General features: G+C 65.1%; 1 protein-coding gene across 4 annotated transcripts; it reads right to left on the bottom strand.

Moving 5' to 3' along the window:
- Positions 1–785: 785 nt before the first annotated feature.
- On the bottom strand, positions 786–14,792 carry CRTAC1 (cartilage acidic protein 1). Of its 4 annotated transcripts, XM_054207394.1 has the most exons (16): positions 14,695–14,792; positions 10,501–10,697; positions 9,044–9,240; positions 7,976–8,106; positions 7,169–7,325; positions 6,445–6,579; positions 5,997–6,142; positions 5,714–5,850; positions 4,978–5,060; positions 4,370–4,470; positions 4,124–4,292; positions 3,451–3,596; positions 3,275–3,317; positions 2,684–2,827; positions 1,340–1,465; positions 786–949 (listed from the first exon to the last, which is right to left on the bottom strand). In XM_054207394.1, the coding sequence occupies exons 1-16, from the start codon at positions 14,737–14,739 to the stop codon at positions 822–824; spliced, it is 2,085 nt and encodes a 694-aa protein (XP_054063369.1). In that variant the 5' UTR covers positions 14,740–14,792; the 3' UTR covers positions 786–821. The 4 variants fall into 4 exon arrangements, with proteins under 4 accessions (XP_054063369.1, XP_054063372.1, XP_054063371.1 ...); XM_054207397.1 differs by lacking the exon at positions 3,275–3,317 and having other exon boundaries at positions 821–949; XM_054207396.1 differs by lacking the exons at positions 786–949; positions 1,340–1,465 and adding an exon at positions 1,983–2,440.
- Between the last annotated feature and the right edge of the window lie 1,952 nt (positions 14,793–16,744).

Below are 16,744 nucleotides of genomic sequence, written 5' to 3'. Positions count from 1 at the left end.
GGAGGCTGAGCTGTGGCATAGGTGAGCCAGGCTCCCTGCCCAGTCCTGGCAGAGCCTGCCCCACACCTGGCTGCCAGCAGCCCCCTGCCTGCTCTGCCCCATGACCTGCTCCCACGCAGGGAGTAGATCCACCAGGACCCTTCCTCTCCTGCTGCTGAACCCTCCCCTGCCCACACATCCTGCATGCTTCTGCCACCAGCACCCTGATTCTCAGCCCCGAGGAGCACCTGGGCCCAGCTGCAAGGGGTGGGGGTTCATGGGCCAGGGTCAGATGGCGGGAATTGGAGGGTCCCCGTGACATCCAGCACCCTGGGAAGAAGAGCCCCTGCCTGGGTGCAGCGCTGAACCGAGATGGTGTTTCTCTCACAGGGTCCCGGAGGAAGGACCCTGCCCCGTGGGACTCCTTTTGGCTCGGCCACAGCGGTGTGTGTGCAGGGTGGCCCTGGCCCCGCCGTTCCTGCTGGGGCCCCCCTGCATGGAGACCTTCCTCAATAAACCCCGCACTTCATCCTCTGTCTCCTGCTCTGTGTCCTCCTGGGTCGAGCGGGGAGATGGTGGTGGGGGCACAGAGCCAGGCTGGGCTGGGGCTGGGCATCCCCCAGCACACCGGGGGGCACAGAGCCCCACAAAGAGGGAGAGCATGGGGGGAAATAAGGGGGAGAGATGAGGCAGTGCATGAGGGGGATGGGGACAGCTCTGTGGCCCCGGTGACAGGGACCCACAGGGAAACTAGTGCAGGAAAGGGTTTATTCAGTTGGCATCGGGTGCAACCAGCACGGGGCTGGGGGCGAGCAGGGGGCACCTGGCTGTGCCAGGGCAAGCTAGTTGTGCTGGCAGCGCCCGCCTGCCCCCAGGGAGAAGCCATGGCGGCAGTGGCAGTGGAAGGAGCCGTGGCTGTTGTGGCAGATGTGGTCGCAGGGGCCGGGCTGTGCCTGGCACTCGTCTATGTCTGGAAGAGAAGGGGAGAGGGTCAGAGCTGCGCAAAGGGCACGGTCGTCATGCGGCACGGGCAGGACAGGGGATGGAAGGGACACAGGGCAGGGTGGGGGCAGCTCGTGAAGCTGGGATATGAACGCATCTCCAATGCCTGCACCCACGCAGCTGTGGTCCTGCCACTGCTTGTCCCCGAGGCTGTCAGGTGGCAGATGCCTCCTCACTTCACCAACTCCTGCACAGCCACAGCCCCGCCGTGTTTTGGGTTGGCCGGGACCAGGGCTGTGAGCAAAACAGGGCACCCCAGGAAACAGCATCCCTGCTCCCAGGGCAGCACGGCTGCACCTGGCAGGGGCGGGCAGGTGAGTGCCACTGGCTGCCAGCCCCGCTGCCTGCAGGTACTCACCCAGGCACTGGCTGGCAGTGGGATCAAGGGGACGGAAGCCCGGGCGACAATGGCAGGTGTGTGCCCCGGGGGTGTTGGTGCAGAGCTGGCTGCAGTTGTGCAAGCCCTGGGCACACTCGTTGATGTCTGGTGGTGGGGAAGAGAGTGGCATGGGGTTATAACACATGGCAAGAAGGCAGCACAGCCCCAGCCTGCTACACCCCATCCATCCCCCCCAGTGCTGCACATCTGGCTGTGCTCCTGTGGCTGGGACCAGGGATAGGCACGGGCAGAGCTGCATGGGGCCGCTGTGCACCCTCCAACTAGCTCCTGACCCCACGGCATGGGGAGTTGGGGGATGCTGAGGCTGCTCCCCACCCGGCCCCCGCTTCCCCGTGCAGCTCCAGGGCAGGGTTGGCAGAAGCATGGGCACAGCTCTGCCCCACACAGCTCAGCAGGCCAGGCTAATAGACAGGATATAGTTTATTGGGGGAGGACAGGGTTCTCCAGGAGAGGGGTTGGAAGACTGAGCAGGGTCCGACTCCAAACGGTGGGGTCAATACATTAAAAAACAGACCAGGAGGGTCCTTTCCCCGCAGGACTTGGGGGGACCCTCCTCTGCCGGGGCTGGGGGGGGGCGGTCCCCGTCACCGAGGAAGGGGGGTCCCCACCACCGAGGAGGGGGCAGGCGAAGCACACACGTCGCAGGCCAAACCAGCAGGCACACGGTACGGTATCGAGGCGACGGAGCAAGCGACGGGGCGGGGAGGTGCCAGCGAAGGGGCGCTGCCCCGGGGGCTGCTTTCCTAGACATGGAGCAAGGGGCAAGCCCCCGCCACGGCCGGGCAGCCAGGCTCCGTGCCCGTCCCACCGCCAGCCGCCCCGGCAGGGCACAGCCGGCACTTCCAGGGTGGTTCGACATGGAGAGAGAGAGAAAGAGAAAGAGAGAGACAGGCAGAGACCGGCCGGTCCTTCCGCCAAGGCTGCTCTGGCATGTTACGGGCAGGGGTTAAAGTGCATAGAGGCAAAGGCAGAGTCCAAGGACTAGAGGGAGGAGGGCACCAAGGGGGGGCCCAGGCCAGCTCCCGACGGAGGGGTATCCCCCAAAAAAGGCCACTTGAGCTGCACAGAGAAGGAGCAAGAAAGAAAAAGAGAGAGAAAGAGAGAGAGAGAGAGAGAAGGGGAGTCAGTGGGGGCTCAGCAGGAGGCGCAGGATGAACAGATACAGAGCCAGGGCGCAAGGGGCTGGGCAGCTGCGTGGCAGCTTGCGGGATACGGCCAGGACTTGGGTGGCAGGGGTGCAACAGCATCCCAGGGAGGTGCTTCAGGGCTGCACAGGGTCAGGGCATCCCCGCCGTCACTCACCCACGCAAGCCGTGCCATCCTCGTTGGGCTCGAAGCCCCGGCTGCAGCGCTTGTTGCTGCGGCACCGGTACCCGCCGTAGGTGTTGATGCAGACGGGTTTGTCCCGGGGACAGACGAAGGGGAACTCGGTGCACTCGTCCATGTCTGCGGGCAGAGAGGCCTTGGTGGGATGGACGGGCTGGGAGCTTGGGGCTGCTGGCCATGGCCCCTCCAGTTTCCCCCGCACATGCCGAATGACCTCCCCCCAGAGGTAGCCATGCACAAGCCATGCCTCTGCTCGGGAGGCTCATGGCATGGCCACTGTCACATCCCCGTTGCCCCTCCATCACTTGTGGCTCTAGCGCAACGCCTGTCACATGCCTGCCATGCCTCCCACCCCCAGCACAGCACTCTACCCCCTCCCCGTGACACCATGGGTCCCCTCCGGAGCCGTGCCACTGCCCCCAATCCCACACCCTGTGCCGGGCAGGCAGTTGTACCCTGCACTGAGCGAGGTAGCAGCCCTGCCTGCACACCCAGCCTCCTCCCTGGCTGCTGCCCCCAGCTGCGCCCATGGGGACGTGCCACAGCATCCAAGGTGCAGGCACTCACCTACACAGCGTCCGTTCTCGTGCTGGGAGAATCCCTGCCCGCACTGCATTTGGGGAGAAGCAGAGACCGCCGGGATGGGGAAGAATCAGCCCTGGGCAGCCATCGAGCCAGCAGAGCCCAGCCCCTCATTCCTGCCCCCCAAAGCCTCCTGCCCTGTGCCCCCACCTGTCCCTCACCTCCAGCGGGGCAGGCATGAGTGGCTCCTCCACATCCAGAGGGTAGGGGACCTCCAGGACAGAGTTGGTCTCACTGCTGGCCACAGCTCGCACCATGACGCGGCCATCCGGCCAGGTCACCTCCAGGCTGCTGGCTTCGTCGCGCCCTGCAGGCGGGCAGCCTGTCAGAGGGGGGGTCTCCGGGGCGGGCAGGGGCTGAAAGGAGGTGGGGGGGTGGTAGGGATGGAGGGGCAAAGCCTCCCCTTGCTCCCTGATCCGGGATGCAGGTGCCCGTGGTGACAGCCCATGCACAGGGATGCAGCCCAAGGGGTGCATGTGGGAACGATGGGCTGCCCTGCCAGCCATCAGGGACACCCCTGTGGGCTTGGCTGCTGGCCACGCCGAGCCATGGACGGTTAATGGGCAGGGGAAGCCCCAGTGCCTGGGCAAAGCAGCAGGCAGGGTGTGGGGAAGGAGTAGGTGCCCCTTGCAGCAGGGCTGCCGTGGCTGGGCACCCTGCCTGCAGCTTCCCCTGGAGCCCACCATGCCCAGGGCGATGGGCATGGATGACTACCATCAGGTGGCCACCAAGGTGACAGAGGTGGCCCCTGGTTGGTAGGGGGTGCAGGGCTCAAGAGGCCATCAAGTGGGGTGCTGGGGATGGCTGGGGGTGGAGGTAGCCCCCTTGGCTCACCCAGTCCGAAGTGCGCCACGGGCTCCATCTCGCAGAGGTACCCTGATCCACCATCGATGATGCGCAGGTGGGCCCCGCTGTGCCGCGTGAACAGCACCACCTTGGCCCCCCGAGCAAAGGCCCCGAAACGGGTGCGGGGGATGACACGCAGCCAGTTGTTGCTGGTGCCCTGGGAGGGAGCAGGGATACTGAGCCCGGAGAGGCAGAAGGAATGGGGATAACGTGAGGATCCTCTGCTTGACTCACCTGAGTGCCCTTGAAGATGGAGATTGGCTGTGCCATGGACTCGCCATGGGACAGGATTAGGTCCAGCATCCCATCACCGTCGAAATCCGTCACTGCACCCCCTGCAAGGACAGGATCAGGTCATGTCTGGGGTCTGGCCCCATGTCTTTAAGCAGTAGACCCTGCTGCCAGTGCTGGCAGCAGCACTCACAGTGATGCAGGGGCAGTAGGGATGATGGAGTGACCCCAGTGGAGGCAGATGGGTGACACCCTGCAATCAGGTGGGTCAGCTCCCCCGGCAGTGGGGGAACAGGGGCAGGCAGTGCCTGGGGGGCTGTGGGACACAGGAGGCTGCCTGGTCCACTCCCAAACACAGAGGCTAGCTTTGAACAGTGGAAGAAGCTCTCCAAGACCAAAGCCCTGGAAACAAGAGATGGCACCCTGAGCTGGGTACAGGTGGAGAGAGAAACCACAGGGACACTGCTGGGTCACGGGGGCTCCAGTGAGCTGGTGGTGAGCAGGCAGGTGACCAAGCTGGGCATGTGGCATCCCCAGGCACAGAGCGTGCCAGGTGGTGCTGTGGTACACCCCCGGCACAGGCTGCCCCTGCCAGGAGTGAGGGGACTCACCTGTGCCCCGACCCTCTGGCTCCAGCGCATCCCCCGGATTCAGCTCTTCCACAATGGGGTCCGAGTGCTCCCTGCGGATGAGCCTGCGGAGCACAGACAGGATGTTAGTGTCAGCCCTTGCGGCCCCCGGCAGCTCCCTGTCCCCCTTGAGCAGCTTTGCAGAGAGGTTACAGCCCCGGTGGTGATGCTGGTGGCTTTGCAGGGTGGATAGGGGACGGGACTGGCCCCTGCCTGTTGGCACCTCACATCCCTGCTCCATGGAGGGGTGACAGGGATGTTGTGAGAGCCTGGCTCTTGTGGGACTGAACTGTGGAGCAGCACTGCCATCTCCGAACACTGCCGCAACCCTCTGGGACTGGATACCCTCCCCCCAGGTCCTCCCCACCACACCACTACCCCCCACCCACCCACAGGTGCCAGCACCAGACGGGGACAACCAACTCCCACCACCCTGCATGGCGGGTGAGGAGGTGTCACGCAGCGGTAATGAGGAATTGACCCCCACGATCAACAGGAGCCACAAACAAGCTTCCACACGGCTGCTAATCAGCGGTGCTGGGGACCCCGGGGGCTGCTGCAGGCACGATCGCAGTGGCTGGTAATGATGCTGGGAAGGGCTCAGTCACGGTGCCTTTATTAGCCGAGCCCCAGCAGTGGCACTGCTGGAGAGGAGCCCCGTGAGCCTGGCTGTGCCGCAAGAGCTGCTCGGCCCCCCTGATACCCGCTGTGCTCCTACCGGAAGAGGCGGTTGGCAGAGGAGCCGCGGTAGGCGATGTTATTGAAGAAAACCTCCAGCTCTTGGTCGTTGTCGAAGTCGGCTGCGATGACGGTGCGGACGGGGGACGGCATGGAGAACTTGGGGGTGGCGATGTCCTGCGCAAGGGATGGGCACAGGGTGACAACGGGTACGGGGAGCGGGACACCGGGCTTCACCCACATTTTCTTCACAGGGTGCTTCACAGCACCCTGATGGTCGTCCACAGAGCCAGCGGTGGGGGGGTCCCGTTCCCAGCCCTCACCCGGAATCGGACGCGCCCAGGGGCCCCGCTCTGCAGGTAGAGGCGGTGCGGCCCATTCCAGTTGCCGTAGACGATGTCGACCCGGCCGTCACGGTTGAAGTCAGCCAGAGCCACGCCACGTCCGTGCTGGTAGGGGTCATCCAGCCCTGGGGAGCCGCAAGGGAACGGGGGGAGACAGGTCCCCGTCCCTGCCTCCGTCTCCCTGGGATGCCTCCCAGGATATGCCCCGTGGTCCCCCCGGCAGGTCCTCCCCACACAGGGCTGCATCCCTGCCCTGATGAGTGCCCTGGTGCACCTCAGCAACCCCCAGCAGTCAGTGGGGCTCTGTGCCCCCAGGGCTGTCCCTCCACCCTCTGCTCAGCCCGCCCAGGCAGGCAGGGGCAGGCAGAGCCAGCCCTGCCCTGGACACCCCGACACCTGGGTCCTCTCCCCCGCTCCCCCTACTCACCCACGGCAGCTGCGACGTCCCGGTATGTCCCGTCCCCCCCGTTGTGGAAGAGGAAATTGGGGCTGTTCTCGTTACCGCAGAATATGTCGGAGGCGCTGTCGCTCAGGATGGGGCCCACGGCCACCCCACGGCCCCCTGGGGACAGTAGCCCTGGGGTGAGGGGGCAGCTGGCACCCTGCCCCAGGGAGGGGGGGTGTTCATGCCCCCCCCATGCCCACCCGGTGCTCCTGGGACCCCCGGCATGCCTCCCTCACCCACCTCCCTCCCTCAGTCCCTCTCATCAGTAGCTAATTGGGCCTGGCAGCCACTTGTGTCACTTCCAACTCTAATCACTGCCATCGCCATGGTGACAATACTCCTAATTAGTGACAATTTACTGCTGGGGAGACTGGGCACGGCGGCAGTCCCCACAGTGGTGGGGCAGCATGGGGTGCAGGCTGGCATGTTCCCTGCTGCCCTGCATTTGTGTCTACATCCCCCTGCCATGCCGCCAGCCCTGCAGATGCTGTGGGTTCTGGAGGGATCAGCCAGGGTGATGGTGGGTACAGGGGTCCTGGGCAAGCATCTCGTGGCCCTGGTCCCTTCCACGGGCCGTGGGTCTGCCACTAGATGGGGCAGTCCGGCAGCCTAAAGCGTGGCGTGGGCCACTGCCTGGAATGGGGTCCCACACTCGCCATGCCCAGCGGTGCCCCGTCCCCTCCGTGGGGCCACAGCAGCCGGGTACCTGTGTACTTGTTGACGCCAGCCTGGGCGGCCACGTCCACCAGCACCACGACGCCGCGGGCAGGGTCGCTGGCAGCCACGTCCATCTCGATCAGGGCGTGGGGGCCCACGTTGCCGCTGGCGTAGTTGGCGATGTAGATGGAGTACCTGCCGGAGCCCTGCGGCCGGCGGCACCTCCTCAGCACCCACCCACCCAAAACCTGACTCCATGGGGACCATGGGATCCCTGCCGTGGGGCTGGATGCTCTCATGGCTCCATGGGACCAGGCACTGCTACCACGTGCTGAGCAAGAGCTCTGCAAAGCCCATGGTGAAAAGCACCCTGGGAGTGGTGTCCTGGGGATGTGCCTCTGTGGTCCCCAGGCTCAGGGTGCTGGCACAGAGCATCCTGCCCGCCCCCCCTCCCAGCATCCCCAATGTGCCAGGTCCACCCCATCCCCACCACCCCCCTTGTCCCATGCAGCAGCTGGACCCTGATTTAGTGATAATCGTTTGGAAACAAACCACTGGGGGAGGAGGAAGAAGAAAGAGCAGGTGACAGGAACATAAATCACCTCGACAGGCACGTTTATCAGCTGGCGGCAACCGTGTGGACAGGCGCCCGCAGTCCCCACAGCCGGGGGGGCTCCCAGCCCTGACAGCCAGGGGCTGCTGGGAAGCACTCCCCAGCCCCAGCAGGGAGTGGGATGGCGCTGGTGCCCAGGGGAGGGGAAAGGTCCCTGGGGCCGCACAGGGGAGGATTGGAGGGGCATGGAGGGGTGGGAAAGGAGCAGGGATGCCCCCGGCACACCATGCCCTGCCTGCTCACCGTCCGGTCCACGCAGGCGACGGAGCGCCCGGCAAAGCGGCTGGCCACATCCCGGTTCACCTCGTCGCTCAGGAGGTCCTCCCAGCGCCCGTTGCGGAGCTTGAAGAGCTTGTCTGTGTAGGTGGCCATGCCTGGGGGGGGGGGGGGGGGGCACAGGTCAGGGGGCTGCAGCATCCCGCCTTGTCCCAAGGAGGGTGCCCTGTGGCAAGGGGAGGCTGTGGAAGGGGTACCCTTTTCCCAGAGCATCCCAGACCCCTGCTCTGTCCCCCACAGCCCCCAGCAGTGCCACAGGGCCAAGCTGCCGCTGCAAGAGCCCCTGTGACCCTTAAGAGCCACCAGGAGACATGCAGAAGAATCAACTCATTAAGGTAAAATGTGTCCCAATGGGGCACAGCCCCGTAGATCATCCCCAGGAAGGTAAAAAATCGATGCGGTGCCAGGCACAGGCAGCGAGCTGCGCTGCCCGTGACAGCGCCGATGGCAGCGCCTGATTTAGGGACAGGTGTGCTGGCGGTCACCGCCAGCCCAGGTAATTAGGAGCGTCAGGAAGACAGATCCACCGCATGGAGGTCAGGGCGGTGGGACAGGGACACAGAGCTGGGCTGGAACACTGACCCAGGGAGCTCCGGGGATGCCCGGTGCCGGGCTGGGGCATGCGGGTCTCCTCCCCATGACAGACATCCCGGGAACTGGGACAGCACCGGCAGGGCAGGATTAGACCTGGCTTGGTCCAGTGGGCACAGAGGAATCATGGCATGGAGGGACAGAGCTGCCTCAGGGCGGGATTTACAGCACAGGGTCCCTGTGGCAGGGCAGCCCTGGGGGTGTCGGGGAAGTTGCCGTCCCAATTGGGGTGCCGCGGGGAGGGCGATGGGCAGCTGGAAGTGCTGACTCAGCGGCTGGCTGGGCTCAGCGTCCCGCCTGCGCTGCCATCAATCAATGGAGCCACTCAACTGAGAAATTAACTCCAGCCCGCACACATCCCTCACGCGCCGAAGGTCGCAGGCGGCCGTGCCGGGAGCTCCCCCTGCACCCGGGCCTCGGGGCACGGCCGCCGGCGGGGCTCACCGGAGAAGGCGTTGTTGGTGTTGAGGAAGTAGACCTCCTCGCGGCCATCCCCGTCGATGTCGCAGGCTGTCACGCCGATGGCGTTGCCCTGCCGGTCCCGCAGCGCGTAGTACGGGGAGCCCCGCTCGTCCTCCGCCAAGTTCACCAGCCGTCCCCGTGCCTTGTCATACTTGAGCACCAGGTTGGGGCCATTGTACCTGTGGGTGCGAGCAGGGGTGATGGCTCCTCAAGGCTTGGGGACAGGATGAAAGCCCCCATGCCTGGGGGGACACTGGGTGCGACATCAGATTTTCCCCATAATGGGCACAGCAGGGACCTGTGTGGTCCCTGGAGGTCAGGGACCCTGGGCTGCCCTCAGCACCCGAACTTGGGGCTGGCTCCTGGCTGCCAGTGGGGAGGGCTCAGCCTGGACCTGTTCCAGTCCATGTTGGGCATTCCATGTCTACCTGGCCTGGGTACCACAGGGCAGTGCCAAGTAGGTGGCCAGCAGGGCAGGATGGGGCACAGGTTCCTGCTTGCAGCTCTTTCCGAGGGCAGGGAAACCGGCACACAAGGCAAATCCTCTCGGCACGCTGCTCCCCACAGGCTCCCCGCCTGCTCCTGCCCCGTGCACCAGTAAACAAGTTATACAACGGGCACCGTGGCCGCTTACAAAACCCCAGCTGGCTGCTTGGCTCAGCTCGGCTGGGAGTGGTGGCCTGGGCCCCTCAGGGGGTCCCTGGTGGTCCCGTGGCTTGGTCCCCCAGGCTGATGCTCAGAGCGGTGGCAGGGCTGGACTCTGCCTGCCACCATGGTGCCCTGGCTCCTGCAGCCCCCCCAGCTGGGTTCTGTGGGGGTGAGGGGTCCCCTCCAGGTGAGCACACCCACGTGTGCAAGCCTCCCTTGGGGGTGAACGCGGCAGTGTGTACACAGACACACTGTGCTGGCAGCCCACAGCTGTGCCAGCACACACACACAGAGGCTGTGCCATTGTCCCCACTGTCCCCAGCCAGGGCTGGACCTGCTGGCAGCAGCTGCTCCATGTCCAGCCCGGCTCGGGCGCTGGCAGTGCACGGCTCCCTGCCTCCTGCCTGCCCTTCCGAGCCATCACTCCAATAAAGGGCTATAAAAAACCTCCAGCCAATTAACCGAATCTCCGGAGAGCGCTGAGTCCTGTCAGCGGAGCCGAGCCGGCTTGGGGACACACTGGCTCTGCACTGCAGGGTGGACCCTGGCCACTGGGCAGCTGCCACCGCCCCGCAGAGGGGGGACCTGGCCCCGGGATGGGGGCACCCACGTGGCCCCACGCAGGTGCCCGGCTGGCATCAACACCCTATGCGGGTGTATGCAGACCCCCAGCCCACCACCTTTGTGCACACCCCCTCAGCCAGCCACATGCGCGTGGAGGAATGAAGAGTTCCAGGCCCTGCAGGGCCACCAGGTCCCGCTGTCACCCAGGCACTGGGTATACCACTCACCCTGCCACCACGATCTCGAAGTCACCGTCGGCATCCAGGTCGGTGACAGCCACGCCGTAGTTGAGCTGTGTGGGGTTGCTGTCATAGTCAGGTGGGAGGAGGCGGTGGGTGACGGCCGTGAACATGGGCTCGCTGCGCTGGGAGCCCTCGCTGAGCCAGGCCAGGGACAGCAGCCACAGCGCCAGCATCCTGGGCACCTGGGAGAGACCTGCATCCAGTCAGCTCCAGGAGGGGACCCTGGTCCACGGTGCCCGAGCATCCCCACCGCCCTTGCACAGGAGATGCTCTCTTTCCACCCTTTGCCACCCATCCCAGCTTGTGCCACCCCACCATCCCCCAGACGCTTGGGTGCTGTCACAGCTCTGGCATCCCCACGCACGGACCCTCCCAGCTGCAGCTCACCCTCAGGGCTTCCTTGGGACAGGACTGTACCCCAGCGAGCTAGGAGCCAAGGCTGAGCAGAAGCAGGGCTGTGGGAGCCCATCCCATGGGAGGGACCCAGGAGGCGGCAGGAGGGCTGTGGGGTGCTGACGAAGCTGGGCTCAGCCCCAGCTCGCCCTGCCCCAAAGGGCTGCCAGCACCCAGGCTCCTGGCAAGTCATGATGCCAATCCCTGCTCCCTTGGCAGGGCCAGAGGAAGCAGGTGGTCACCTGGCTGGGGAGCTTATCCCTCCCGAGCTGGAGAGGGCCATGGAGAGAATATGGGGATACTCTGCCAGGTGACTCCTGCATGCCTCAGTTTCTCCACTCTGCTGGCACTGGCTCTCCCGGGGGCTCTGCAGGGTGAGCTCCTCCCAAGCCAGCTGGGGAAGGTGTCTGCACAGGGACGTGGTCACGGGAAGGAGATGCTGGGAGGAACGGGAGACTGGGAGAAGAGGTTCAATTAACCTGGACTGCGGAGGATGGTGCCTGCCAGCACTGCTGGCCAGGCTGCGGAGATTTTGGAGCTGGCTCTGACCTGGCTGTAACACGGGTGACGAGCAAGGTGGCACTTAGGCCGGCCAGCCCTTGCCATAGGCCAGGCGGTCCCCTCCAGAGGGGGAAAGTCCAGCACTGAGCTGTGAGTCCCTGGGCTGTGGGCACGACCCCACGTGCCAGTGCTCCTGCTGGGAGCAAGAGCATCCTGTCCCACTCTCGCAGCCTGGAGGGATGGCTGGGGCACCCGGCCACCAAGGCAGGGGTTACTGCTCCATGTGACCATGCCATCCCCCTGGGAAGGGCTGCCCCTGCTTCCTGGGGAGCCAGGAACAGCCCCCAGCACCGTCATGGGGATAGGGGAGAATGGCCCCGCTGCCAGCTGGTCCCATGCTGTGGATCCTGCCAGCGAGCAAAGGAAGCTGTGGCAGCTGTGTGGTGCCACACATGCCTGGCTTGGAGAAGGGAAGCGGTCTGATGGTTTAGATCCTGGCAGATCCACCGGGCTGCGGGAGCAGCCTGCTGTGCCTCCCCTGGGGATGGGAATGGTCCCAAGGGTCTTTGGGGGCCAAGGATTCCCCTGCCACAAGCAAATAGCTTTCTTGCCCACCTGGCTGGGCAGGAAGGGACTGTCCTCCAGCTGCAAAGGAGATCTTGAATCCCACTGCTCAGCACACCCAGAGCCCTGCCTCCCACTGCCCAGGCCCTGCTCCCCTTCCCACTCCAATCCCATCTGCTCCTCAGGTGCGGCTGCAAGGGTAGATTTGTGTGTGTCCAGCTCTACTCTGTGCGGCTCCCGTCCCCTCCCTAGCATGACCCGCATCCTCCCACAGACCCAGGCGCAGCCAGACCCCCTCTGGCACCGTGCTCTCCACCATCCAGGCAGGCTCGAAGCACTGTGCCTGTCACCCTGCCATCCTGTCCAGAGCAGCTCTCCAGGGGCAGGAGCTTGGGTCTTTCCCTGGTGCAGGTGCCCGATGCAAGCCACATGTGATGGCGAATGGGCTTTCATTGGGTTGCACAGAGATGGGACAGTCCCTGGGTGTCACTCTGCATTGCCAGGCAGCGAGGGAGGGAGAGCCTTTTCCACAGCCCCACACCGGGCTCACTGAAGTAAGCGTGGGGGAGAGCCACCCACATGTGGACGTATGGGTGCAGGGCTACAATGTGAGCCCCAGCCGATGCAGAGTGGTGCCCCCTCACCCCTGGCCACAGCCAGGCGATGGGTGGCTGGTCCCAGGCCACCAGCAGGACTGTTCTTGCTCTGCCTTCCTTCCATCTCCTGCTCCCCGCAGCTTGGCCCATTCCCCAGGTACCCCCCCACCCCATCCAGCTGCAGCCAAAATCCCTCCAGGCTGGATGGAGCCTTTCCAGGAGGAAACAATGTTCCTGATTGCAGACAAAAGGCTTTTCCCAGCAGATCCGGTGCTTGGTGCCATGGGGAAGGGATGCACGGCCCAGAGCCAGGCTGTTTTGGGAGGCGGGAGGGAGGCTCAGGCTCTGCATGACGGATGGGAAAGGCCTTGTGGTTCCCAGCATGCTGCTGATAGCACCAAGGCCCCAGCATGAAGCTCCACCTGAGGTTTGAGGCTGCGGGGTCCTGTTTGTACGCAGGGCAGAGCTCAGCCTCTCTTGTCCAAGCAGAGCCACGTCCTGGCTTGTGTCGTAGCATCTGGTGGCAAGGTCACCCCACGAACTGCGGTCACCCCAGGGTGCTCAGTGCGGATAAGCTGGTGACATGAAGCCAAGGGGCCAGGCAGGGGTAGAGTCAGCAGAAGGATGGGAACAAGGCAGGGTGTGCAATGGGCACCTGTGCAGGGTGCAGCCAGGCAGCGCAGGGACAGGGTGCTGGCCCCATGGCAGGGATGCAGCTTGTAGGGCTCATCTGTCCCTGTGCATGGCTGCAGCTGGCAATGCCCTGTGGGGAGGATGGGTTGGGACTGGGAAGCGAGCCATGGGGCAGGCAGTGCCCCAGACCCCTCATGGCAGGTGGGGAAATACTGTCCCCAGAGCTTCTTATGCACACACATGCGCATCCCCAGCCCTTGGCCCACATCATGTGGAGGGTGGGAGCTGGCTGTCTGTGCAGCCACCCCATCCCGCATGCCCCCGTGACATCGCCGCCCACCACACTACGCACCCCAGTGATGTCATGCTCCACCACTGCAGTGACATCCCATCCCGGGCTGCAGCCACCTCCATTACTGGAGCTGGCTATAACATCCCATTGACATTGTGCGGCAGGGGCCTCATGACACCCCAAAAAGCACCCCAGAGCAGTGACAACAAGGTGACATCACAGCAGCCCATGACATCATGCTGCATGTGCCCCAGTAACATCATATTCCTGTTCCTGCCATTCCCAGGCTGCCACAGCTGTACCCGCCAGGGCAGAGGACAGGGAGTAGATGTCCCGCAGACGCTGCAGCCCCTCTCCCACAGCAGCTGTGCTGCCCAGGGGTGCCAGCAGTGTCCCCTCCACAGCACCTCAGCCCCAAGCAGCCCAGCCCCTGCAGTGCCTCTGCTCCAGTCAGAGCCCATAGCCCTGGACCTGCTGCCCCGGCTGCTCCAGCTGCCGTGGGCTCAGCACTGCTCCCTCCCACACCCCTCTCGCAGACCCTGGCCTATGCATGCATCCCATCGCAGATGCTTCCGACGGGCACAAAGCCCCCAGCTGCTGGCTGTCCCATCCCTCTCCCCTCCCAGGCAGGACTCCTCAGCACCGGTCCTGGCACGCTGGGGCTCAGCCAGCAGCAGCTAATGCAGTGTGGAGACGAGCAGTCACCTTAGCCTCTGAGCTCAGCCCAAAGGGACACCAGGTCCTTGGGGGTCTCAGCTGCAGCCACCTGCTCCCAGACCCACCAGCCCACAACCAGCCCCTTCCCACACAGGCACACACACGGATGGACTCCTCTATCTGCAGCCCCCGGCCCCTCTGTGGGCTCAGCCACGACCAAGCACAAATGTCCCTAGAAAGAGGAGCTGCCTGTTCTCCCTCTCTGTCCCTTGCTTCTTGCCACCCTGATGCCTCTCCCCCACTTCCAGCCCACACCCCCCATCACCGCTCCATCCTCCCGAGCCCCGTCCCCCCCAGCCCATCATCCCCTTTCCTCCCGCCTTGTCACCCCGCATACCCCTCCACGCTGCGGGGACAGCCCCGCTCCGCCCGCCACCAACTTCTTTCCGGGCCGGTGACCGTGCCGGAGTTGACAGCCACCCCCTCCCCGCCCGGGAATCCCCAGGAAAACTTCACGGAGCAGCAAACCACCCCCTTACTCACGGGCCAGGGGGGCTGCCCGGCGCCCCCGCGGCGGCGGGAGCGCATCCCGCAGCGCCCGCCTTGCCGCCCGCCGCACCGCCCGGCTCCGGTTCCGCCGCTCCCCCGGCTTCCGACGGGGCTGGCCCGGTCGAACGGCGCCTTATGTAGGGGCGGGCGGCGGCGGCAGCGCCAATGAGCGGGGTGAGGGGGGCCGCTGCCAATGGAGAGCGCGGAGGTGGGGCTGCGCCGCGCTGATTTACTGTCCCCATCGCAGGGATGCTGCGGGGGGGGGAGGAACCGCTGGGGAGCATCGCCCCGGGCACTGATCCCGCCGGGGCTGGAAGTGGTGGTGGGGGCTCCGGGACGAGCGGAGCATCGCTTCCCCGGCAGCCGGAGCCGCGGCGGGGGAGCTCCTGGCCGCGGGGGGCTCCCGGCTCGTAGGAGAGGAGCTGCACCCCGCGGTCACCCCGTGGATGCTGGGGCGGGGGGGGGGGCGGGGAGGTGGCACTGGGGGCACGGCTCCCCACCTTCTGCAAGGGCAGCTTGGGCGATGGGGTGAGCAGGGCTAGGGACATGCCCCGGCCTCGGTGCAGCAGGGGTTTGCCCCACAGAGCAATGCAACTGTGGGCACGGGAGGGGGAAAGGGAGCGGAGCTGGGCAGCCCCTGTAGTGCAACACCCAGCCGCACCCCGAGGGCTCAGCATCCTCCCTCTGCCGTCACCCTGCAGGTCACCCACCTCTCTGCTGCCACCCTCCCTCTTCAGGGACCCCAGGAGTAGCTCTGCCCTGGCAGCCAGTCCAAACTGACAGAAAGGCCTCATCTCAGGCCAGGCAAGGCACTGATTTGCCCAAAATCCTGAAGCCAGTGGATGTGTCCAGGCAGGATCACACTTAGTCTGCAAGTCTGCCTTCCCTGACATGCCTTTCTCTTGCGTGGCCGCTGTGGGGCTGGTCACAGAGCTCTCCATGTGTCTCTGGATGCAGAAAGTGGCTGTGGCAGAGACTGGGACAGCACTGGCAGGGCATAAGGCTACCAGGTCACCTCAGCAGAGCACGTTTGCAGGTGCCCCAGCACAGAGCCTGGGGCTGTGGTCACCAGGAGAGACAGTGAGACACCAGGAGAGACATGCTGGGAGACAGCAGGAGCCGCAGGAGCCCACGCCATTTGGGCTGCTTCAAGTGGCTAATCACCTGCCCTGCTAAAACCCTTATTTCTCATTCGAACGTGTCTGGCTACAGCTTCTGCCTGTTGCTCCCGCTTCTTCTCTCCTTGCTGGATTCAAGAGCTCTCCAGTTCCAGTGATTGTCTCCGACGACGGTGCTTCCATGCGACCATCAAGTACCCTTTGATTTCATTTCCGATGACCCGCTCTCGCAGGGTGCCTGTCTGAGCACTGGGCTTGCTGCGCAGCTGCATGCTGCAGGCTCCCCACGGCCAGTGTGACAGTGTCTGGGCACAGGGAACCCGCTGTGGGGCACTGCTGTGGGGCAGAAACCGCCTCTGCTCTCTGTGTTCACTGTGGGGCGACTGGGATGCCCACTGGGGCTGGGCTGGGCGTGAGCGTCACACATGTGCAATGCTGCGCTCCTGTGCCTGCCCGTTGGTGTCCCACAGCCCGGGTGCCCGGCTGCAGCCTCGCACATGCATGTGCGCTCAGGGCAAGCGCCCGCTCTGCTGAGTCGTTAGCTCATCCCAGATTTAGTAACCACCTGGGTAATTATTAGCACAAACTCCGCCAGCCGCCTCCCAACACTCTCCCTGTGACTGGCAGGTACAGAACACAGGCGCCGGCAGGAAGCCAGCTCGAGCATGCCGAGACTGCGAATGGTGCTGGGCACACCGGCTCCCTGGGGCCGCGAACCTGACGTGCCAGCACACCGGGGCCCGACCCTGGACGCATGTGCACCCACCGGCACCCACGCACCCGTACAGTGCGCGCATAGGTGTGCACGCATGGTGTGCACAGCTGGACAAGCAGCGTGGTGCGCACACACGCAGCTCTGCAGGTGCCCACGCCGTGTCAGCGGGGATGTGCTCACACCGGGACACCCCGTGGGCACACGCGCGCTG

Source organism: Rissa tridactyla, chromosome 6 (genome assembly GCF_028500815.1).
Source record: "Rissa tridactyla isolate bRisTri1 chromosome 6, bRisTri1.patW.cur.20221130, whole genome shotgun sequence".
In the NCBI taxonomy this organism is placed as follows: domain Eukaryota; kingdom Metazoa; phylum Chordata; class Aves; order Charadriiformes; family Laridae; genus Rissa; species Rissa tridactyla.
The sequence above is the reverse complement of the archived record's forward strand: the minus strand, read 5'-3'. Positions and strand labels throughout refer to the sequence as shown.

Coding starts and splice junctions, on each gene's coding strand:
- CRTAC1 (XM_054207394.1), bottom strand. CDS start 14,739: ATGCGCTCCCGCCGCCGCGGGGGCGCCGGGCAGCCCCCCTGGCCC. Junction 3,318..3,450: donor TCATGCCTGCCCCGCTGGAG/GTGAGGGACAGG, acceptor CCCCAAATGCAG/TGCGGGCAGGGATTCTCCCA. Junction 2,828..3,274: donor CGAGAACGGACGCTGTGTAG/GTGAGTGCCTGC, acceptor CTCTGCCCGCAG/ACATGGACGAGTGCACCGAG.